At 46.9% G+C, this 24,396-nt stretch overlaps 1 protein-coding gene across 5 annotated transcripts in view; it reads right to left on the minus strand.

The window, feature by feature from the left end:
• The window catches only part of BDH1 (3-hydroxybutyrate dehydrogenase 1), a 41,659-nt gene extending 18,444 nt beyond the window's left edge, over positions 1-23,215 (minus strand). The window contains exons 1-4 of one of the 5 annotated variants that reach the window (XM_025876333.2): positions 23,014-23,215; positions 13,650-13,776; positions 1,165-1,237; positions 387-497 (exon numbers count right to left, since the gene is read on the minus strand). In XM_025876333.2, coding sequence (XP_025732118.1) covers positions 387-497; positions 1,165-1,237; positions 13,650-13,732 — 267 coding nt within the window. In that variant the 5' untranslated portion in view covers positions 13,733-13,776; positions 23,014-23,215. Of the gene's footprint in view, positions 1-386; positions 498-1,164; positions 1,238-13,649; positions 13,777-21,199; positions 21,224-21,498; positions 21,521-21,556; positions 21,704-21,784; positions 21,933-23,013 lie in introns of those variants that run through there. The other 4 variants (XM_025876323.2, XM_025876352.2, XM_073895227.1 and 1 more) reach the window with 4 other exon arrangements.
• Positions 23,216-24,396: the final 1,181 nt, after the last annotated feature.

Genomic DNA, 24,396 nt, shown 5'->3' on the forward strand with positions numbered 1-24,396 from the left:
CAAGATGAAAAGTGTTATGGGGATGGATGGGAGTAATGGTTGTATAAGAGTGTGAATGTTACACTTAAAAATGGTTAAGATGGCAGGGGCGCCTGGGTGGCTCAGTTGGTTAAGCATCTGACTCTTGGTTTTGGCGCAGGTCATGATCTCAGGGTCATGAGATCGAGCCTGCCTTCGGGCTCTGCACTGAGTGTAGAGCCTTCTCAAGATTCTCTCTCTCTCCCTCTGTCCCTCCCCACCCCACACTCTCTTTCCCTCTCTCTTTAAAAAAAAAAAATGGTTAAGGTAAATTTTATGTTATGTGTATTTTACTACAATTTTTAAAACTCTACAAAACAGTAACTATGTGTAAAGGACAACGGTGACAAAGATGATCTATCTCTTACCTTCATCAAGCAGCCGGCAAACACAAGGAAGCCTTTTGAATGCAGATGCTTGGCCAAGGAGAACCCAAATCCTGAGTCACAGCCTGTGACCAGGACGGCTTTGCTGCCAACCTGTTTTAGAAGGTCAGACCCCACATTAGGAACCCAGGATCCTAAGAGCATGGTGACCAAACCTCCTCTGGGCAGTAACGATTAGTGTTTACTAAGTGGGCCAGTCCTGGCCCTCCCCACCTGCCTCTAGCTATTCGAGAAGCACCATAGTAGAGTGGAAGGTGCTTGGGACTCAGAATCAGGAGACGAGGTTCTAACCCAAATTCTGCCACCAACTGACAATGTTACCTGGGGAAGTCACTTCTCCCTTCTGGACCCCAGGTTCCTCATCTACAACCCCCATCATCACGACACCCATCATCAAGGTATTTATCATTTCCTACCATATGCAAGGCACTGTGCACACATTTTTCTTATTTAACACCCACAGTAACTCCACACAGTTAAGTATGATCATTATGCCACATTCCAAGTGAGGAAACAGATATTTCCGAAATGCCCAAGGTAGTCAGTCCGCGGTAGAGCTGGCACCGAAACCTGGACTGAGAGAACCCGGAGTCTAAACTCTTAACCCCCAACTTCATCTGATGGTGGAAGTGGGACGGTTGAGAGAGTGAGAAAGTGGCTCCGAGCATCCTAGAGGCAAGAAAGTCCCGCTCTGAGGGTGGCCCAGGGCTGGGGGCCCCTAGGGAAGTGCTGTGACCACCGTAGCTGGGCTGCCACTCACCGGCTTCACCTCATTGGAATAAGCACGACGGCTGATAGGGACCAAAGAGACGGAGTAAAACATCAGCATGCGCCTGCAGGAGAAAAGGAAGCCGTGAGCAAACGCTGTGCTCCTGCCTGGACCTCGTTCCTGGGGCAAACAACTCAGAGGACCCTCAGCCACCAGTGTGCCCCCCCGCACTGCTCCCTACCCCAAGCCCCTGAGGACAATCTGCTGGTCCTGCTGAGGAAGACAGCCTCTTTCCTCCAGGCTTGTTTAGCTGGGACGAAGTCAGCTAGCAGGTGCAGTGGCCATTTTTGCCACTGTGTAGGAATCGCCGTCCGGGGATACAGCTTTGCTAACAAAGCCTTCTGCAAATTCAGTGGCTTCACCCTGAGGTTTTACGCTGCCTCCTGATACTTTTTTCTTTCCTTTTTTTTTTTTAAGATTTTTTTTATTTATTTGAGAAAGAAATAAAAAAAAGCATGAATGGGGGAGGGGCAGACGGAGAGGGAGAAGCAGACTCCCCACTGAGCAGGGAGCCCAAGGCGGAACTCAATCCGATCCCAGGACCCTGGGACCATGACCTGAGCTGAAGGCAGACGCTTAACCCACTGAGCTACCCAGGCGCCCCCCTGATAGTTTTTTTTTTTCAATTAAACTTTTATTTTGAAATAATTATGGATTCAAATGCAGTTAAGAAATAACACAGAGAGATGTCCTGTAACCTCTTACCCAATTTCCCCCAATGGCAATATTTTGCAAAACTATAGCACTGTATCACAACCAGGATATTGACACAGATGCAGTGAAAATACAAAACATTTCCATCACCACAAGGATCCCTCATGTTACCCTTTCAGAGCCACACCCACTTCTGTCCCCCCCACATCCTCTTTAACCACTAATCTGCTCTCCATCTCTATAATTCTGTCCTTTCAAGAGTGTTATATAAATGGAGTCACACTGTATATAACCTTTCAGGATTGCTTTTTTCACAACATAATTCTCTGGAGATTCAACCAGATTGTCGCATGTACCGGTAATTTGTTCTTCTTTCAATTGCTAAATTATATTCCATGGCACAGATATACCACAGTTTGTTTAACCATTCAACTATTTTTGTGTGCTTGTTTTTGTTTTTAAGTAGGCTCCATGCCCAATGTGGGGCTCGAACTCAACCCTGAGCTCAAGAGTCGCGTGCTCTACCGGCTAAGCCAGTCAGGCACCCCTAACCATTCAACTAGTCAAGGGCATCTGTGCTGTTTCCGGTTTGGGGTTATTACAAATAAAGCTGCTATCAACATTCCTGTGTGAGTTTTTGTACACATCTGTTCTCTTGAGTAAGCGCCCAGGGGAATAATTGCTGGGTCATATGGTAGATGCACATTTAGTTTTTAAGAAACTGTCAAACTGCTTTCCAGAGTGGCTATAGCATTCTACATCCCCAGCAGCAATGGATGAGTGATCCAGTTTCTCCATATCCTCACCAGCATTTGGTGATGTCACATTTTTTTAATTTTAGCCATTCTGATTATGGTGGTTTCAAAGTATATTTCTCAAATGGCTAATGACGTTGAACATCTTTGCATGTGCTTATTTGCCATCTGTATATCCTCTTTGGTAAAATGTCTCTTCGTGTCCTTTGTCCATATTCTTCTTTAAAAAAAAAAAAAAAGATTTTATCTTCAAGTAATCTCCACACCCAGTCTGGGGCTCGATCTTAAAAACCTGAGATCAAGAGTCGCACGCTCTCCTGTCTGAGCCCACCAGGCGCCCCTCTTTTGTCCATATCCTAACTGTATTGTTTGTTCTTTCACTATTGAGTTCTGAGAGTTCTTTACAGGCTTTAGATGCAAGTCCTCTGTTACATATGCAGGATGCAACTATTTTCTCCTATTCTACAAGTTGTCTTTTCTTCCTCTTCACAAGGTCTTTTGCAGAGGGAAACTGTTTCATTTGGATGAAGTCTGATTTATCAACGTTTCCTTTTATGGGTCACGCTTTTGGTGTCAAGTTTTAGAACTCTTTGCCTATCCCAGAACCCGAAGATTTTCTCTTGTTTTTTTTCCTAAAAATTTGATAGTTTTATGTTTCACATTTTAAGCCCACAATCTATTTTGAGTTTTGCATATAACATGAGACTTAGGTCAAAGTTTATTTATTTGTTTATGAATGTCCAATGGCTCCAGGACCTTTTTTTTTTTTTTTGAAATGTTCTCTTTTCTGCCTTGAATTGCTTTTGCACCTTTGTCAAACATCAGTCCGGCATATGTGTGTGGGTCTATTTCTGGATTCTCTCTTATGATTCATTGAGCTATGTGCTCCCATCTTATTTTTCTTTTTCAAAATTGTTTTTGCTATTCTATCTTCCTTGCCTATTCATATAAATTTTAGAACAATCTTGTCCTTATCTATAAAAATCTGACTGTGATTTTGATAGAAATTGTGCTAAACTCCTATAACAATTTGGAGGAAACTGACATTTTTACTTTTTCGAGTTCTTCAATCCCCCCTGAACTTAGTATGGGTCTCCATTTATTTAGATCATTGATTTTCTTTCATCAGTACTGTATAGTTTTCTGCATACAAATCCTGTACTTTTTTTTTTTTTTAAAGATTTTACTTACTTCTTTGACAGAGAGAGACACAGCGAGAGAGGGAACACAAGTGGGGGAGAGGGAGAAGCAGGCTTCCTGCTGAGCAGGGAGCCTGATGAGGGACTCCATCCCAGGACCCTGGGACCATGACCTGAGCCGAAGGCAGAAGCTTAATGACTGAGCCACCCAGGCGCCCCAAATCCTGTACATGTTTATTGTATTTATACCTCTGGTATCTCATTTTTTGAGCATTTTAAATGGTATTGTTTTAAATTTTGATATCCTCAAGTTCATTGCTAGAATACAAAAATACACACATTTTTGTGTGTTATCTCAATTCCTGGAGAAACCCATTTTTTCATGGTTTCTATTTTTATGTGTTGCTGAATTCTATTTGCTAAAATTTTAAGAACTTTTGCATTTATATTCATGAGGAATATTGGTGTAAGGTTCTCTTTTTTTTTGTAGTCTTTGTCTGGCTTGAGAATCAGGGTAATACTACCTTCATAAACTAAACTGGGAAGTGTTAGTGCGGGGTAGGGATGGGAGTTCCCACCTTGACTCGGTCTCCACTCCTACTCTCTGGCTGGGAAGGGTTGGAGTGCCTCACTACTGCTCCCCACATGCATGGGAGCGTGTGGTCTCATTACTGCTGAGAGGCTGGTAAAGTCCTGACTCTCCCAGACTCCCACCCAAGCAGGCAGGGTGCCTGATTACTGCTGGGTGAGAACAAAAGCTTTCTCGGACACTACCTCTGCTGGAGGGACTGGGGTACCCCCTACAGCCTGGTGATCGTGGAAGTTGAGGCTCAGCACTGGCTTTTGCAGGTGCAGATAGGGGTGGGGCCACAGGTTTTCCTGTGGTGTTCAGCTGGAGTAGAGCCATTACTGTCCCAAGTTTTCTGTCTTGCTAGGCTGGCCTTTGGGCTAGAGAGAGCAGGCTTCTGCTGGGGCTTTTTGTCCTGAGCTCACTGGCATTTCTGGGTTGCTAGCCTCTTCAGCTCCAGTGTGGTATGGGAGAGATGAAGGGCAAAGTAAACCTAAAGAGCTCATCACTGTGTTGTTTCTTGGACCCTGCGGCCCCTAGCTGATCCATCTTCTTCTCTCCATCTTCTAGAGTCTTGTTATGCTTGTTTTATAGAACCTGGGGGTTTTAGTTGTATCCAATGGGAGGAATAGAGAAAAGTACATCTACTCCATCTTCCCAGAAGGAGAAGTACTGTGAGGTTTTTTTTTTAATCTTTTAAAAAATTTTATTTATTTATTTGAGAGGAGAGAGAGAGAGCGAGCAAAAGGGGAGAGGGGCAGAGGGAGAGGGAGAAGAAGACCTGCAGCGGAGCAGGGAGCCCAACATGGGGTTCGATCCCAGGACCCTGAGATCATGACCTGAGCCGAAGGCAGACGCTTAACCACCTGAGCCACCCAGGTGCCCCAAGGTACTGTTAATTTTTAAATAAATATTAAACCACGAACAATAAATGGAGGTGGTAGGGACACCTGAGCAGCTGGTAACAGGGGAGAGGAGGTAGGAGATAAACTTGTTTACCATGTACTATTTTGTACCATTTGAATTTTGTACTATGTGAATATATTACCTATTCAAAACATAAAGTTTTTAAAATATTTATAAAAATGTGTTATCCAGGGGTACCTGGGTGGCTCAGTCAGCCACATTTGAGATGCCACCCCATGCTGGCCCAGCATTAATTCTGGCTTCTTCTCCATCTTATTGGTCTGTGTCTCGTCCATCATGAATCAACAACAATAACGAGTAACCCGGCTTTCTGGGGCAAGGAGTCATGATTAAGTAATTTCACAAGCTCGCTATAACAAGATGGGGTCTAGGAGGGACAAATATCATTGACACAGCGCAGCCTGGGAGAAATATGGTCTTACACGGCAGCATATGTAAAAACAACGTAGTCTGGTCAACCATGAATCGTAAGTGATGTGACTGCCAACAGAATCTACGTGAGCCAGGGCTGGAAGGGATAAAGGAGCCCTTCTCCACTCTGCCCAGATCAGGCTATCCTGGAGTATTACACGTCATGCCCAGGCAGGCAGAGCCAAGCACTGGCCTTCAGCCAGTTGGTATGTGCATCCAGGATCCAGGAGGTGGAGAATGCATCAGTAAGTCACCTCTGCTAGGGCAGGGGCAGGGCCTTCTACCAAAGCCAGAAACTCAAAATCCAAGGGTTGTGCAGAGCCAGTGAGCAGGGCAGCTTGTCAGGTCAGAGTCCTTCAGGAGAGCCAGGCTCCATTCCCCCTTCCATGGGATGTGGCCTCTGTGGGAAGGGTCATTTCTTACTCTTTTTCTATGATGTCCTCTACTAGTTGAAGCCCGTTTCCAACCAAGCTTCTGTAGCCCATGGAAATGCTTTTAAGCAAATGGTCCTAAAAGCCTAAATGCATGTTCTCCTAGACAGGCTTATTTATTGGCATCGAAAATAACCATCGATTTTCTAGCTGCTGAGACTTTGCATTTAACCTGACCCTTAATTTCACTCCTCTCAAATATAAAAGAACGGAAAGTATATTATTTTTTCCTTGCTCTGGCTGCAAAAGAAGAAAATGAGGTAACAGAGCACTCTGAATCCCCTGGGAAAAGGCAATTCCAGAAGTTCTCAAAGAGCTGCTTGTTTAATTTGTACTTAATGCTTTCTCTAAATCACGCAAACCATTCAGGAAAGCCTCGGGACATTTTAATTAACTGGTTTCATGTGTAAGATTTAAAAAGAGCAGTTATCCAGGTGAGCAAAGGATTGAGACACATCAACATTCTATGCCTCCTGCGGCACCTGGGTGGCTCAGTCGGTTAAGCATCTACCTTCGGCTCAGGTCATGATCCCGGAGTCCTGGGATTAAGCCCCTTGTTTTCCGGCTCTCGGCTCAGCGGGGAGCCTGCTTCTCCCTCTCCTCTGCCTGCCGCTCCCCCTGCTTGTGCTCTCTCTCTCTCTCTCTCTCTCTGTCAAATAAATAAAATTTTAAAACAAAACAAAACATTCTATGCCTCCTGATGCAATGTTCCAAGAGGGGCATCACCTCACTTAGGGGGGATCCTTCCAAACATACACATCTGAATGTACACGCAACGCAACACCACACAAACCCAAACTGACAGGCATTCTTCCAAAGGGTCAAGGTTATGAACAACCAAGACTGAAGAACTGTCCCCGGTAGGAAGAGACTGAGGAGGCATGACAACTAAATGCACTATGGGAGCTTGGTTTGTACGTGGGACCTGGAAAAGATCCATTAGTAGGCCATTTGGTGAAATCTGAATCAGGTCTATAGATTAGTTCAGCATATTCCCGCAGCAGTAATTTCCTGGGTTTGATGATTGCGCTGCGGTTTGTAAGATGTTGACATGCAGGGAAGTGAGGTGAAGGAGAGACAGGAACTCTCTGTACTCTTTTTGCAACTTTCACATAAGGGTAGTTATTTCAAAATAAAAAGTTGAAAAACACAAAGCAGGGATGAAAGATCTTCTTCTGTGCCCTGTGAAGGTCTTTTCTTTTGAGGACACCCTTGAGTTTCCTCTGCTGGTGGACAGCAGGTACTGACAGACATCTCTGAGAGCCAGGCCTTCTCACCTCCTGCAGCATCCATGTGTGAGGAGCTCTGTTTTGCCCACCAAGTGTGACCCTCGAGGGCACCTCCACCCTTTTGTTTCTTTTCTTTTCTTTTTTTTTAATGTGTGTGTTTGACCAGCTGCCTCCCTTCCATCCCTCATTGTATAATTCTGCCCCAGGAATGCAAAAACATTGGTCTAGCAAGATTTTTCTTTTTAAATCTGGCCGGAGCCTCACTAAGGTGCATTAATCTTTAACTGTTTACAGATTTTTCTGCTTAGAATATATGCCCTGTGCTTTCATTTCACATGGGGATTCAAGTTTGGCTTCCATATTGATGATGACTTAGGAGACATATTTTCTCTCTGGGATTTTCTTTTCTTTTCTTTTTTTTAATTTAATTTAAGTTTACTATGTTATGTTACTCATCATACAATACATCATTAGTTTTTGATGTAGTGATCCACGATTCATTGTTTTTGTATAACACCCAGTGCTCCATGCAGTACGTGCCCTCCTTAATACTTAATCACTGGGCTAAACCATCGCTCCCCTCTCAAACCCTCAGATTGTTTCCCGGAGTCCATAGTCTCTCATGGTTCGTCTCCCCCTCCGATTTCCCCCCCTTCCTTTTTCCCTTCCTTCTCCTAATGTCCTCCAGGCTATTGCTCATGTTCCACAAATAAGTGAAACCATATGATAATTGACTTTCTCTGCTTATTTCACTTAGCATAATCTCCTCCATTCCCATCCATGTTGATGTAAAAGTTGGGTATTCATCCTTTCTGGTGGCTGAGTAATAGTCCATTGTATATATGGACCACGTCTTCTTTATCCATTCATCTGTTTGAGGGCATCGTGACTCTCTCCACAGTTTGGCTATTGCAGACATTGCTGCTATGAACATTGGGGGGCATATGGCCCTTCTTTTCACTACATCTGTGTCTTTGGGCTAAATACCCAGTAGTGCAATTGCTGGGTCATAGGGTAAATCTATTTTTAATTTTTTGAGAAACCTCCACACTGTTTTCCAAAGTGGCTGTACCAACTTGCATTCCCACCAACAGTGTAAGAGGTTCCCCTTTCTCCACACCCTCTCCAACATTTGTTGTTTCTTGCCTTGTCAATTTTTGCCATTCTAACTGGTGTAAGGTGGTATCTCAATGTGGTTTTGATTTGAATTTCCCTGATGGCTAATGATGATGAACATTTTTTCATGTGTCTGTTAGCCATTTTTATGTCTTCTTTTGAGAAGTGTCTGTTCATGTCTTCTGCCCATTTTTTGACTTGATTATTTGTTTTTTGGGTGTTGGGTTTGATAAGTTCTTTACAGATCTTGGAAATCAGTGCTTTGTCTGTAGTGTCATTTGCAAATATCTTCTCCCATTCTGTGGGTTGCCTCTTTGTTCTGTTGACTGTTTCCTTTGCTGTGCAGAAGCTTTTTATCTTGATGAAGTCCCAAAAGTTCATTTTTGCTTTTGTTTCACTAGCCTTTGGAGATGTATCTTGAAAGAAGTTGCTACGGCCGATGTCAAAGATGTTACTGCTTATGTTCTCCTCTAGGATTTTGATGGATTCCTGTCTCACACATTGAGGTCTTTCATCCATTTTGAGTTTATCTTCGTGTATGGTGTTAGAGAATGGTCGAGTTTCATTCTTCTGTATATAGCTGTCCAATTTTCCCAGCACCCTTTATTGAAGAGACTGTCTTTTTTCCAGTCCATCTTTTTTCCTGCTTTGTCGAACATTATTTGACCATAGCGTTGAGGGTCCATATCTGGGCTCTCTATTCTGTTCCACTGGTCTATATGTCTGTTTTTGTGCCAGTACCATGCTGTCTTGGTGATCACTGCTTTGTAATATAGCTTGAAATCCAGCAACGTGATGCCCCCAGCTTTATTTTTCTTTTTCAACATTTCCTTGGCAATTCGGGGTCTTTTCTGATTCCATACAAATTTTAGGATTGTTTGTTGCAGCACTTTGAAAAATGTCATCGGAATTTTGATCGGGGTGGTGTTGAAGGTATAGATTGCTCTGGGTAGCATAGACACTTTAACAATGTTTATTCTTCTGATCCATAAGCATGGAATGTTTTTCCATCTTTTTGTGTCTTCGTCAACTTCTTCCACGAGTGTTCTGTAGTTCCTAGAGTATAGATCCTTTACCTCTTTGGTTAGGTTTATTCTGAGGTATCTTATGGTTTTTGGTGCTATTGTAAATGGAATCATTTCTCTAATTTTTCTACAGTTGCATTGTTAGTGTATAAGAAAGCAACTGATTTCTGTGCATTGATTTTGTATCCTGCCACATTACTGAATTGCTGTATGAGTTCTAGTAATTTGGGGATGGAGTCTTTTGGATTTTCCACATAAAGTATCATGTCATCTGCAAAGAGAGAGAGTTTGACTTCTTCTTTGCCAATTTGAATACGTTTTATTTCTTTTTGTTGTCTGATTGCTATTGCCAGGACTTCTAGTACTATGTTGAACAATAGTGGCAAGAGTGGGCATCCTTGACGTGTTCCTGATCTTAAGGGAAAGGCTCTCATCCTTTCCCCACTGAGGATGATATTCGCTGTGGGTTTTTCATAGATGGGTTTTATAAACTTGAGGAATGTTCCCTCTATCCTTATACTCTGAAGAGTTTTAATTAGGAAAGGATGCTGTATTTTGTCAAATGCTTTTTCCGCTTCAATTGAGAGGACCATATAGTTCTTCTCTCTCCTCTTATTAATGTGTTCTATCACACTGATTGATTTGCGAGTGTTGAACCACTCCTGCATCCCAGGGATAAATCCCTCTTGGTCGTGGTGGATGATCCTTTTGATGTATTGTTGGATCCTATTAGCTAGGATTTTGTTGAGAATTTTGGAATCCATATTCATCAGGGATATCAGTCTGAAATTCTCCTTTTTGATGGGGTCTTTGCCTGGTTTGGGGATTAAGGTAATGCTGGCCTCATAGAATGAGTCTGGAAGCTTTCCTTCTCCTTCTATTTTTTGAAACAGCTTCAGGAGAATAGGTATTATTTCTTCTTCGAATGTTTGGTAGAATTCCCCAGGGAATCCATCAGGCCCTGGACTCTTTGTTTTTTGGGAGGTTTTTGATTACTGCTTCAATCTCATTAGATTATTGGCCTAATCAGGTTGTCAGTTTCTTCCTGTTTCAGATTTGGCAGTTTATAGATTTCCAGGAAGGCATCCATTTCTTCCAGGTTGCTTAATTTATCAGCATATAGTTGTTGATAATAATTTCTAATAATCATTTCTATTTCCTTGGTGTTAGTCGTGATCCCTCCCCTTTCATTCATAATTTTATTAATCTGGGTCCTTTCTCTTTTCTTTTGGATAAGTCTGGCCATGGTTTATCAATCTTATTAATTCTTTCAAAGAACCAGCTTCTAGTTTCATTGATCTGATCTACTGTGTTTCAGGTTTCTAATTCATTGATCTCTGCTTTAATCTTAATTATTTCTCTTCTAATGCATGGCTTAGGCATCATTTTGTTGCTTTTTCTCTAGTTCTTTAAGGTGTAAAGTTAGCTGGTGAATTCGGGATTTTTCTATTTTTTGACTGAGGCTTGGATGGCTATGTATTACCCCCTTAGGACCGCCTTTGCAGTATCCCATAGGTTTTGGACCAATGTGTTTCATTCTCATTGGTTTCCATGAATTGTTTAAGTTCTTCTTTGATTTCTTGGTTGACCCAAACATTATTGAGCAGAGTGGTCTTTAGCCTCCAAGTGTTTGAATTTCTTCCAAATTTTCTCTTGTGATTGAGGTCCAGTTTTAAAGCATTATGGTCTGAGAATATGCAGGGAATAATCTCAATTTTTTGGTATCAGTTGAGACCTGATTTGTGACCTAGTATGTGGTCAATTTTGGAGAAAATTCCGTGTGCACTGGAGAAGAATGAGTATTCTGTTGTTTTAGGGTGGAATGTTCTGTATATATCTATAAGGTCCATCTGGTCCAGTGTGTCATTCAAAGCTCTTGTTTCTTTGTTGATTTTCTGCTTAGATGATCTGTCTGTTGCTGAGAGTGGAGTATTGAGGTCTCCTACAATTAACATATTGTTATCAATATGACTCTTTATTTTGGTTAACAGTTGGCTTATGCAGACAGCTGCTCCCATGCTGGGGGCATAGATATTTAAAATTGTTAGATCTTCTTGTTGGATAAACCCTTTAAGAATGATACAGTGTCCTTCTGTGTCTCTAACTACAGTCTTTAGCTTAAAATCTAATTTGTCTGATATAAGAATTGCTACCCCAGCTTTCTTTTGAGGTCCGTTGGCATGGGAAGATGGATCTCCATCCCTTCACTTTCAGTCTGGATGTATCTTTAGGTTCAAAATGAGTCTCTTGTAGACAGCATATGGATGGGTCCTGTCTTTTTATCCAATCTACAACCCTGTGCCGTTTTATGGGAGCATTTAGGCCGTTCACATGGAGAGTGATTATTGAAAGATATGAATTTATTGTCATCATGTTGCCTGTGAAGACCTTGTTTCTATAGATTGTCTGTAAATTTCTGTTCTATATCACTCTTGGGGTCTTTCTCCTTTTATAGAACCCCCCTTAATATTTCTTGCAGGGCCGGCTTAGTGGTCACATATTCTTTCAGTCTCTGCTGGTCTTGGAAGCTCTGCATCACTCCATCCATCCTAAATGACAGCCTTGCCGGAAAAAGTATTCTTAGCCACATGTTCTTCTCGTTTAGTACCCTGAATATGTCTTGCCAGCCCTTTCTGGCTTGCCAGGTCTCTGTGGATAGGTCTGACGTTATTCTGATGTTCCTCCCTCTGTATGTAAGGAATCTCTGCCCCCTAACTGTCCTTAAGATGGTTTCCTTGGTTCTAAGATTTGCAAGTTTTACTATTACATGCCGGGGCATTGGCCTGTTTTCCTTGATCTTGGGAGGGGTCCTCTCTGCCTCTAGGACAGGAATGTTTGTTTCATTCCCCAGATTAGGGAAGTTCTCAGCTATGATTTGCTCAAATATATCTTCTAGTCCTCTCTCTCTCTCTACTCAGGGATCCCAATAATTCTGACATTGGAACGTTTCATGGGGTTACTTATTTCTCTATTTTCATGGATCTTGATTTGTTTTTCCCTGGTCTTCTCTTTTTCCTTCTTTTCTATCAATTGGTCTCCTAGATCACTAATTTGTTCTTCTGCCTCGCTCACCCTAGCCGTTATATTATCGAGATTAGATTGGCTCTCACTGATAGCATTTTTAAGTTCTGCCAGTTCAGCTTTCATTTCTGCCCTTAGAGACTCTATGTTGCCATTAATCGATTTCTCCAATCTACCTACTGTCTTCAGAACTGCTACCCTGAATTCCATTTCCGACATCTTGGTTGTATCTGTATCCATTTGTAAATCTGTGGCAGAAGTCACAGTCTCTAAGTCTTTCCTAGTTTGGGGGTTCCTCGTTCTAGTCATTCTGTTGAGGGATGGTTGAGGGAATGTAGAGTCCAAATTATTGACCACAACCCAAGCAAGATGAACCTGTTTTATAGGGACCTTAGGGTTGTTGGCCTCTTGTTCTCCCAGATTGTCTTCTGGGGGAGGGGCCTGCCGCACTATTATTCAGGCAACCCTGTTTGGGCAGAGTTGCCATGCCCCCTGTGGTGGGGGATGGGCTCATTGAAAACAGGTTTTTGGGGGCTTTTGTTCTCTGGCAGCTTTCCCTGGTGGCTTTCAGTGTCTCTTCCGAAGAGTCAGAGCAGAAGAGATCGTTTCCAACCATCTGTCTCAGAGTGGCAAGATCGCAGTCTGTTCTTCATTGAGCTCTCCAGGCCACACTATCTCTGTTTCTGTCTGTGCTGCTATAAACTGCAGCATCCTGGGTTGTGCGCCCCTCAGCAGCGCTCCCAGTCCTCGCCTCCAGGTTGGGGCACGTCTCTGCCCTTTGTGCTTCTAAAACCACCAGTTGCCCCCAGTTTGCACGTGCAGCCCCACCGCTCTGGGTTTCAGTCTGGGGGGCTGCCCTAAAGTCCTTTCCCTGCCACTACCAGTCTGTGAGTCTGTGCCCTGTCCCCAGGGCAGGAGGCTATCACTCACCAGTGGTGTATGATCACCACGGCTCCCTCCCCCTGCCGTTTATTTTCCCATATGTGCCTGTGGAATCACAGCTCCCTGCTTCATACTCGAAACCAACCACCTGCAATATTCTGTTTGTAGAGATCCAGATCCATCTTCTTACCTCTCAGGCTGATTTCATGGGTGTTCAGAGTGGTCTGGTAGATATCCAGCTCAATTCTAGGGACTGGTTGGAATAGGGTCCCCTACTCCTCTACCATCTTTTCCTCCTCCCACCCTTTCATTTCTTACCTTGTTCCATTTTCTCTATCGTAGCAACTCAGGGTTCTCCCCGGGAGCTGTGACAGGGGTCTGAAGAGGCGGGCGGTCAGCATGGCAGCCACAAGAGGTAGAACAGTGGGCCTCCTCCTGGTAGGTTCTGAAACACAAAATGCACCCTCAGTGTTGCCTTGTTGCCTCCATGGGTGTACCCTTCAGGGGCTGAGGCAGGAGTGGCCATTTTCACTCCAGGTTGTAAGAGTCCAACTGGGCTCTGTCTGTCTGGCCCACATCTGGTCACGGTACTGGGCAGGGTCTTCCTACACCTCCCTTATCAAGCTGCAGCCTCATCTGATGGAAAGAGTTGGGAGCTGTGTTCTAGTTCTGGCGGTGCCACCAACTCCTTGGGCAACTGTGGGCATGCTGTCACCCGTCTGTAACATGAGAAGGTGGGACCAGACTGGTGATCCTACAACCAAGTGAAGTAGCAACCACAGGGGGCACTTGGGGACCCATCCCCTCAGGGATTCCAACTCATGGGGCTCCATTCTCTTGGAATTGGTTATGTTAACCACCATACATTACATCATTAGCTTTTGATATAGTGTTCCATGACTCATTGTTTGCGTATAACACCCAGTGCTCCATGCAGAACGTGCCCTCTTTAATACCCATCACCAGGCTAACCCATCCCCCCACCCCCCTCCCCTCTAGAACCCTCAGTTTGTTTTTCAGAGTCCATTGTCTCTCAGGGGCTCCATTCTCTTGTCTGTGTTCCCCATAACCAGCAGATCATCTATCTGTGGTCACCCAGGGCATCAGCCTGCACGCTGTTTGGCCACGTGCCTCCAAGGCAGCTCTTCCAACCCATGACAAATCACTGGGTTCAACCTTCTACTCTCTCTCCCACCCCACCAACACACAGGGTCTGGCTCGGAGGCTCAACTCATCAGTAGCTCTGGTGCATGGAGACTGGAGCTAGAAAATGAGACACATGTTCATCAGCCTAAGTTAAAACACACATAAACACACACACAGAGTCTCTCCCACCCCCCACCCCCCTCTTTTGAAGTCAAATCAATCTTATTGCAACAAGGCCATGTACCACGTGGTGTCACCTTAAGGCTACTCAGCACCAGAACTAGTTGTGCATGATTGACTGTTGATTGCTGTGTGCATTAGTTTTGGCCCAGGGCAGGAAGGGGAGGCTAGGAGGGAGCTGAGCAAGGCAACCACAGCCAGACGAGCTGTTACTCTTTTCCTGGTGAACCATCCTAGCCTCTAGTTTGCACACCTGCCTGTGCTTTGTTATACCATTGTTATCAGGAATGAGGTTGTGCCTGGGAGGCAGCTCCTTCCTGCCCTTGTGCTGCCACCCAAACCTAACTGATGACCAGCCACCTGGGCCACTAGGTCTGGAATCAATTCATTATCTAGCCAACCACTGCATGGTTCACTGTGGGCAGCAAGTGGAGGTATTTAATCTGTTTAATCCTCAAGAAAGGAAAACAAATAGGGATCCCTTGGCTTGTGTGATCTTTCCCTGACTATGCAGCAGGCTCTTGCTTCCACTCCTGTCCCTACTCACCACACTATTCCCAGCACTGTAGCCAGAAAGATCTTTTTTTTTTTTTTAAGATTTTATTTATTCGACAGAGAGAGACACAGCAAAAGAGGGAACACAAGCAGGGGGAGTGGGAGAGGGAGAAGCAGGCTTCCCGCTGAGCAGGGAGCCAGACGTGGGGCTCGATCCCAGGACCCTGGGATCATGACCTGAGCCGAAGGCAGACGCCTAACGACTGAGCCACCCAGGCGCCCTGAAAGATCTTTATAATACCAGTCAAGTGGGGCACCTGGGTGGCTCAGTCAGTTAAACGTCAGCTCAGGTCATGATCTCAGGGTCCTGGGATTGAGCCTCGCATTGGGCTCCCTGCTCAGCAGGGAGTCTGCTTGTCCCTCCCCCTGCTTGTGCTCTCTCTCTAATAAATAAAATCTTAAAAAAAAAAAATACCAGTCGAGTTATGTGACTCTTTTGCCTAAAGGCCTCCTCTCCATGCCTGTTGGGCATGGGCCTCTGCCTCCCTTCCCACCCTTGTCTGGTACCACCCTCCCCTCTGCTCACTGCTCTATGGCCACATTGCCTTCTAAAAGCTTCTCGTGTGTGTGCCAAGCTCTTTCCTGCCTCTGTGCCCCCTCCCCCCACTCCCCGGCCTTTGCTCTTCCCTCACTCGAGGTGGCTGAGTCCTTCTGACTCTGTGGACTTCAAGGGGGCTGTCCAGATCCCCCATGCAACACACAGAGGTTGCTCTCTGTAAGATCACTCTTCAGTCCAAAACCACCGTGTTTCTTTACTTCATCCTCCCCTTTTGGATCATAAGCTCAGTGGGGCCAGGGGCCTTGTCCATCTTGTTCACCACTGAATCCCTCATGCCTAGAAGAAGCCTGACACAAAAGAGGCGTTCAGTGAGTCTCTGCAAGTGGGGATGAGCTGCGTGTAGAAAGTCAGCCTGCGGCCAAAACTGAAGTTGCCATAGCAAGCACTTGGCAGGCAACAGCAGAATGGAGCCCAAACTGGCCCTTCAGAGGAAGCACAAGCCCACATGGCTCAGAGTCTTCACGGGGGTGCTCACCCGCCCCCAACCCCCAACCTAGCGGCTGAGCTGGCAGAACACATGCCTCTCTGCCTCTCCTGACAGGACTAGAGTCTGAGGTCACTGCCACTGGCGGACTCCTAATCCAGTAGCCTATAATTAAAGCCCTTCATCCCTTCTGCTCAGTGTCTGTGGCAGAGACCACTTCAATGTTATCTCCACACAGAGGGCTGCTTTCAATTTTATTTTCCCTCAAGTCAGCAATATCGGAAAGTGCTGGAGTAAAAATAGCTTAAAGTACACGAAAACTCGGCCCTTTGAATAACGCACTTTTTGTGATGTCGTCTCTTACACACAGAATGGGAGGATTTTAGAACTCTTCTTCCTTTTTAAGTTTCTAAAACATGTTGCTTTTTCCACTGCAAACACAGTGCTGTAGGCCGTGGGATTCCCATGCAGTCTTCCGGGATGTCTGCCATCTTAGAAGGCAGCTATGCTCGCCACCATACGCCCAACGCTGCACTGTTTGCCATCTTAATGCCTAGTGCTGGGCTTTCTTCTCTGCAAATGTGAAGTTCTCAAACTTGAAAAGCCCTCACTTGCCTTTTTGGTTTGGAAACAGAGATGGCTGTGAGAGGTGGACGCTGCAAGAAGCCAGAGCATCTTGGGGGGGGGGGCGGAAGGGGGACAGTCTCCTGGGCCTTCAACTCAGTCAGCTGCCCCAGGGTAACTTGGCACAGAGGACTTGACTTCCAGGGACCAAATTTGTAAGATACTGTCACGAAATCAAGATGCTCACATGCCAATCTGGAATCTGGGAGGAACTTTTCTTTTCTTTTTTAAAGATTTTATTTTTTTTTTATTTGAGAGAGAGAGAGAGAGAGCACAAGCAGGGGGAGCGGCAGGCAGAGGGAGAGGGAGAAGCAGGCTCCCCGCTGAGCAGAGAGCCAGACGTGGGGCTCGATCCCAGGACCCCAGGATCATGACCTGAGCTGAAGGCAGACATTTAACTGACTGAGCCACCAGGTGCCCTAAGGGAGAAACTTTTCTAACACTAAGAACACCTGGGTCTACTCTCCAGGGCACCCCTTTCCATTTTCAATGTGTCACCCACGCATAACCTGTGGAATGTACCTTCTCTCCAAAAAAACAGTGTGTGCATCCTCGCCCCAGTGTTGGGCTCCCTTGTGGCATGCTGACAGGACTATCTCACAGAGGACATAGCTGGTTGCATTCCTGTGGGTGAGGATCAGGGTCTCTCTTGCAAGGGACAGACATTCCCCATACTGAAATCCTTGGAAAAAGCAAGGCCACCAGCAGGCAAATGGAACACAGGAGGCAGGCCTTAGGCAGGAAAGAGAAAGTATGTGTTTCTAGCCATGAAGTCTGGATGAGCCTGGGCACTACCACGTGGGAAAGGAAGGCCCTATCCGACTGACGGCAGGATGGGTTTAGGCAGGAAATGCTCCTGTAAAGGGACCCCACACTGAGGAGCTTAAGACCAGTGAGCTTCTGTGTGAGATTCGAAGTTCTGAGAATTGGCAGCCTGCCTCCAATGTGTTCTACCTGGCTGTTTCTGTTTGGCCAGCCTAGTGTTTTAAAAGGCAATGTAGGGGCACCTGGGTGGCTCAGTTGGTTAAGCGACTGCCGTCAGCTCAGGTCATGATCCTGGAGTCCCGGGATCGAGTCCCGCATCAGGCTCCCTGCTCAGCAGAGTCTGCTTCTCCCTCTGACCCTTCCTTCTCATGCTCTCTCTCTCTCATTCTCTCTCTCAAATAAATAAATAAACTCTTAAAAAAAAAAAGGCAATGTAACTAGGCAGCTAAATTATGCTTGAACTCAGTACAAAGTATACACTTACTATCTATCTTAAAGCCAACCTGCAGAGAGAGGAGTCAGGCACACATGCAGAAAGGAGGAGAGATGGGCAGGGAGAAAAAAGAGAAACACAACGTCTGAGCCTCCTCAGGGCGGAGCTGCTTCTGAGACCCGTTTGCCCTCCTGTCCTCCAGCTCTGTAAGGCACTCAATCACCTTTGTTAACTTATGGACTCTATGAGCATTTAAGTTTGAAATCCCTACTCAGATAGATACATATTATCCTTCGGCTATTTCCCTTCTGGTTGCTTAGTATAGGCTTGCCTAAAAGTTCCAGCCCAGCTCAGCTACACATGCTAACTGCATAGTCAACCGGGGCTTCCTGAAGGCCATGCAAAAGGGAAACCTGACAAGGTTTAAAGCCCTAATTCAAAAAAGATGACCATTATTCTTTAAAGAGAGGACTATTCTGGAACCAAAGTCTAAAAGCATCATAGAGGAACATTAAATGATATAGTAGACGATGGTCTCACCACCATTTTATCATAGATGCAGAGGGGACTCATATAGCTGCGTGTGACAGAGACCTCCAGGAAAAGCCAAGGATTTATCTGCACAGCCCAGTTCAGCAAGGGCAAACCTAATGCAGGCACTTCCATTACTCTGAGAGACAGTCCACTCGCCTGATTAAACTCAGGTGATGCCGGCTCCCCCCAGACGCCACAGCACCAACACTCTCTGAAAGTGGTCATCTTTTGGGTGTCTGTCCTGCTCACCTGATCCCTGCCCTCTCCGACCTGTCTCCCGCCCACAGGATTTGGTCTCCACAGCTGTAGTTGGCCAGTGAGACCTCCCCTCTGGCCATGGAGGACTGGGTCTGAGAGAGAACCCATCATTCTGTCCCCTGGCCCTGGGAAAGAATGCAAATCGGCCAGCGGGGGTGGGGGGGGGAGGCAGGGACAAGTGATCAGTAGTTGGGAGGGGGGCAGCCATGCCACACTGCGCCTGAAGCCAGAGAGGATGGAGAAAGCCAACCTGCAGAGAGAAGAGTCAGGCACACATGCAGAAAGGAGGAGAGATGGGCAGGGAGAAAAAAGAGAAACACAGCCGCTGAGCCTCCTCAGGGCGGAGCTGCTTCTGAGACCCGTTTGCCCTCCTGTCCTCCAGCTCTGTAAGGCACTCGAGGTCTTTATTCTCCATGGGATTTAAATGAGCCTAAAGTCTCTGTTCCTTGCAGCCAAAACAATACCAGCTAAAATGCAGAGAAACAGGTTCTTTCCACAGCATTGTTAAGCTTGCCCCATCTTCGGAGAATGCCAAGCTGTAGATCTTGCAGTGATAACAGAAACCTGTGCCTCCTCTCCACGTGTCATCTGTCCTGCCCCAAGAGAAAGTGTTACTAGAGCTGTCAAAATTGCCATAATCACAATTGCCAGATTAAGCTAGCATTCCATCCCCAGGATAATAGGGCTCGCCTATCAAATTCAAGTCAGACCGCTAGCTAAATGATGGGAGTCTCAGGGCTCCACTGGTGGGCTCTTCCCACACCCATGGTGAGCTCTCAGAGCTCTAAATAGTATTTACATGCTGCCAACTCCTAAATCTTTATCTCCAACCAGCCTTCTCCTCCAAACTCCAGACTTACATATCCACCTGCCCATCCAACATCTCCACTGGAGTGTTTAATAGGTTACCTATTATTATTTATAATAACCTGTCCAAAATTGAGCTTGTGTATGGCACTGAATATCTGCTTCTCTGCATCTTCCTCATTCTTGAGCCCTCTGATTTTTTGCACACTCCACAGCCAAGGGGTCAGCAAATCCGGACTCCACCTTCACAATATATCTAGAGCCCTCTGATACCATTTTTGTCCAAGCCGTCTTCACTTCTTGCCTGGTTTATTGCAATCACCGCCACCCAACTTGGCTCCCTGCTTCTACCCTTGTCCCCCTTCAGACACTGCTCAACATGGGCTTGCATGATCCTGTGAAATATAACTCAGATCATCTCACGCCTGCACCAAACTCTTGCTTGCAGTAAAAGCCAAAATCACTATAGACTGCCCCCAAGACCCTCCACGATCTGGGTCCTCATCCCTCCCCCCCGCTTCACTGCACCTTGGTTACAACAGCCTTCTTGCTATACTTAGAACATGACAAGTAAGCACCTGCTTCGGAAACTTTGCCCTTAATTGTCCCTCTACCTGGAACATTCTTCCCCCTCACTATCCACAGGTCTCCTTCTCTCACTTCAGTCTTTTACTCAAATGTTTCCTCACTAAACATTCCCTGGCTACCCCATCAATCCCACCCCCACCCTGGCATTTTCTATTCCCCCTTCCCTGCTTCCATTTTCCCCCCTCCTTGACTTACTACATTATAACATTATACACATTGTACTTATTTCTCTTGTTATCTCTCAGTCCCATTAGAATGTGAACTCTGAGAGCAAAGGGTTTTGTCTGCTTTGGTCACTGTCATATCCCCAACACCTAACAGTGCCTTCTACCCAGTAGGCACATAATATGTGAATTACTTAAGGGGGTTTTCAGCAGAGGAATACTATGATCAGACTATTTATTTATTTATTTATTTATTTTTAAAGAGTTAATTTATTTGAGAGAGAGAGAGCATGAGGTGGGGAGGGTCAGAGGGAGAAGCAGACACCTTGCTGAGCCTGTAGCCCAATACAGGACTCCATCCTGGGACTCCAGGATCATGACCTGAGCCAAAGGCAGTGGCTTAACCAACTGAGCCACCCAGGTGCCCCGATCACACTTACATTTAATATAATAAGTCTCACTGGCTTAAGGATAAACTGAGGATGAACAAAAGCAGAAGCAGGGAGTCCATTTATATGCTGGGGCAGTAATCCAGGGAAACAATTTATAGCCATAAAGTGCACAACTCCAGTGAAATGTGAAAAGGTACTCACTGGAGATACACAGAAGAGCTGCCAGACCTGGTGGAACTATGAAGGTAACAAGACGTGGGCAGAGTCTGGCTACCTTTTGAAGGTAGAGCCCCATATGATTTCACTGACAAATTTAATGGAGAATGTGCAAGAATGAAAAATCAAAGATATTTCCAAGATTTTTGGAGCAGATGTAAAAAAAATAATAATATCAGCACAACTGACAAATTAAAGAGCCATTCTACTCATAAGCACTTACCATATTTCAAATCGGGGTACACAAGCCGGACCTCACTTGGCCCCTCCAAATCACTATACTTTTCTCATCTACGCATTACCACTTGCTACCCCATCGCTCAACAAGCCCTGTACTCTCCAACTTCCATGTCTTGCTCATGTGACTTGTTCATATGACCAAGTGCTGATTCAAAGAACACTCCTCCAAGATGCCTTTCCGGATGCCCTAACTTAAAAAAAAAAAAAATCAATCTCTCGCCGACACTTCCATTCCATCCCTTCCTTCTGTGCCTCTGTAACAGCACTTGGAACAGCACTTACCCAAGCAAGCAATACTAGATAGAGGTAGCATTCACAGCCCCTATCCGCCAATTCCCACCTGGTCTGTGCGCTCCCCACAGATAGGATCCACGTGTTATATCACTGACTTCCGCTTCCTCCAAAATATCTACACTGGTGTCCGACAGGAAACAGACACTATACGCATGTGTATGGAGAGAGTATGAAAGCTACACCAATTCCAAAGGTCAGCTTCCACGTTGGCCAGGGGTGCATATAAACCCGAGCACGGCCGGGCTCCAAAGCTCAGGTAGAAAATAGGACATACGCTGCGTCCTGAAGGACCCCGGGGGCAGGAGGCCTGCGGGCAGCCCTCCGCAATGAAACACGTGCCTCTGCATACTACCCCCAAGCAGGGCTAGCCCATGACTCCGCATCAGCTGACTCGAGGCCGATTTTGGCCGACTAGCTGGAAAAAAACCCCGCGGGGCACAAGGACGCGAGCAGAGCTCAAGGACGCGAGCAGCGCCAAACCCTCCCCAAAGCGGCTGCGGGCGGACAGCCAAGAAGACACCTTCTCTCGCAGGCTCAGGGACGCTAGCGGAACGGGGGCGGCCGGAGAGGCGCCCGCGCCACCTCGCTCCATACCGCGCGGAAGGCCGCGCAGCCAATCGCAGGGCCGGAGTTCCTTCCCGCCGGCAGGAGGCGGGAGCCAAGGGGCTCGGCTCGAGCCGCGCTGCCATTGGCTGGGACGGAACCGCCCAGACAAAGCCGCGCAGTCCGCCCCCGCGGCTCGGCGTGCCGGGGCCTGACCCAGCCTCAGCATCCCTAAGCTGCCCCCGCGGCGCCTCCACCGTGCTCCCCCCTCACCCCACCCCCTGTCCGGCTGCCCGTCCGGTCCTCCAGCATCCGCAGGCTCAGCTCGTGCTCCAGGCGGCTGGACCGGCAGCCTAACCACTGTCTACCATCCTTCCCAGGGCGCAGCGGGAGGGGAGGAGCACTCCCCAAGTCCTGAGAACAGGGCTTCGTGGAGGACGCGATGTGGGGCAGGAGGAGGGAGATGCGGTGAAGGGGCGGGTCGGGCCTGGGGCTGGAACGACGGGCTTCGGTACTGGCTCGGCTTCCGACTATGAAATGACCTTGGACCGCTTCCTTCCCTACTGGGGTGCCGGGGTGGTCTTTCGTAAAATGCGCAGGGGGGTAAGGATGAGCGCCGAGGGTTTCCCCCGGGGCGCCTCGGGGCTGCGTGTTCAACCTGGGCCTCCTCCTGTTGAGCACGTTATGCCGAATAAACGCCAGGCGGGCTCCCAGAGCGCGGACAGAAGGCCCAGGAAGGCGGTGGGTGAGGGCCACCTGGGACTGACACAGATCTGGACAGGACCCGTCCATCTTCCCACCCTTACCCCGGCCGCAGCTGCAGGGCCAGACCTACAGGAATCTGTGCCCCACCCGCATCCTGGCGACTCGGCCAAGGGGCCGCGCAAGGCCAAACCAAACTGAGCAGGGGGCGTCGGCGCATCCCTCCCGAGCTGCCGAGATGCGGACCCCTCCTCTTACCCCAAACCAAATGGGTGGAGGGGCTCCGGCTGCGGAGGGCCCAGCTGGCGCGTTCCCCTGAGACCGATGCTTCGCGGATACCCGCGCTCCTGGCTTGGACGACCGAGGGGGGGCGCTGCCGCCGTTTCCTTCTCGAAGCCCCTCTGCACGCTCCCACTAGGGCGGCTTCCTCCGGCTACCGGATGCGGCCGAGCCTAGAAACGGTGGGTGCAAGCTGTCCGGCGACGCGGGGCGGGGCGGAGCGAACCGCGGGTGTCGCGGGGGAGGGTAGTGCTCCTGTGCTTTCTCCTTCCTCCTCCCGCGTCTCGCCTGGCCCTTCTCCAGCAGAGGGTACCCCCAATCTGGCTCCCAGCCCGAGATTAACCCCTTGCCGGGCGCTGATCTCCACCGCCAGCCGCGTTCTGGAGAGGCTGGGGCTCTCGGGCTGGAAGGAGCAGGTGCCGCACCAGGCACTGAGGGAACCTGGTGAGGAATGAGGCGCCTTCCAGCTTCTGTGCATGTTTGCTGACGTTAGAACTCATCGGAGTTGGTTGGGTGGTTTTTATATTTGTCTTTAGATCGGATTGCATTGAAAGAATTACTCCTATGAATCTTTAAAAGTAATTTAAGAATAGCACAGCTCCCAGAGTTTTAACAATAGAACGTCAGGGGCCAAATGGCCACAGATCAGGATGACCAAGCCAACTTTCTGCGATGAAAAACCGACTATTCACAAATTAGTGACAGGAGCTATGTTTCCGTCAAATTACAGAAGCGCTGATTGGAAAGGGGCTATGCAGATGAAAACGGGAGGGAAGTGCTTGCCTGGTAGGGCTTTGAAAGAAACTTGTCAGCTCTGTTCCACGAGCTTCTTGAGAGTTACTGTTTCTTCTTTATCCCCAGCTCCTGACACATAGAGTCTTGAAGAATGGGAGGATCAAAAGGCAGGATGCACTTGATTCTCTGTACCCATTTTACAAACTCAAGCCAGCGTACTTTCTAAGGTGTTGTGTTTCAGAATACTCACTCTGTACGCCATGCCACAGCCATAACATAAATCGTTACATTGGGTTGCTGGTTACACTTTGAGGGTTATGCATTGCTAGAAAAGCATTTAATTAAAGGAAGAATTAGTGTTTCCACCTAGAAAAACCAGAGGTCCTGACTTTGAACTGAGAATTAAACGGAAACGTAGTTCTATTTATGGAAGGCAGGGAAAGGACATTGCACCTGAAGTTATATCAGACTGCACCTGTGGCTGACCTCACAGCTTCCCAACCCATCTTTTTATTCCACCTTTGCTGTGACAAACGATTGCATACAGGTGTTACCTGAGAGCACCTTGCCTTGGCTGCACCTGTTGTCTTCTTGCCTCTGGTTTTCACTGTCACAGCAGCCAGGGAC

This window comes from Callorhinus ursinus, unplaced genomic scaffold (assembly GCF_003265705.2).
Source record: "Callorhinus ursinus isolate GAN/ISIS: 27379988/994484 unplaced genomic scaffold, GSC_fseal_2.0 scaffold1, whole genome shotgun sequence".
Lineage (NCBI taxonomy): Eukaryota > Metazoa > Chordata > Mammalia > Carnivora > Otariidae > Callorhinus > Callorhinus ursinus.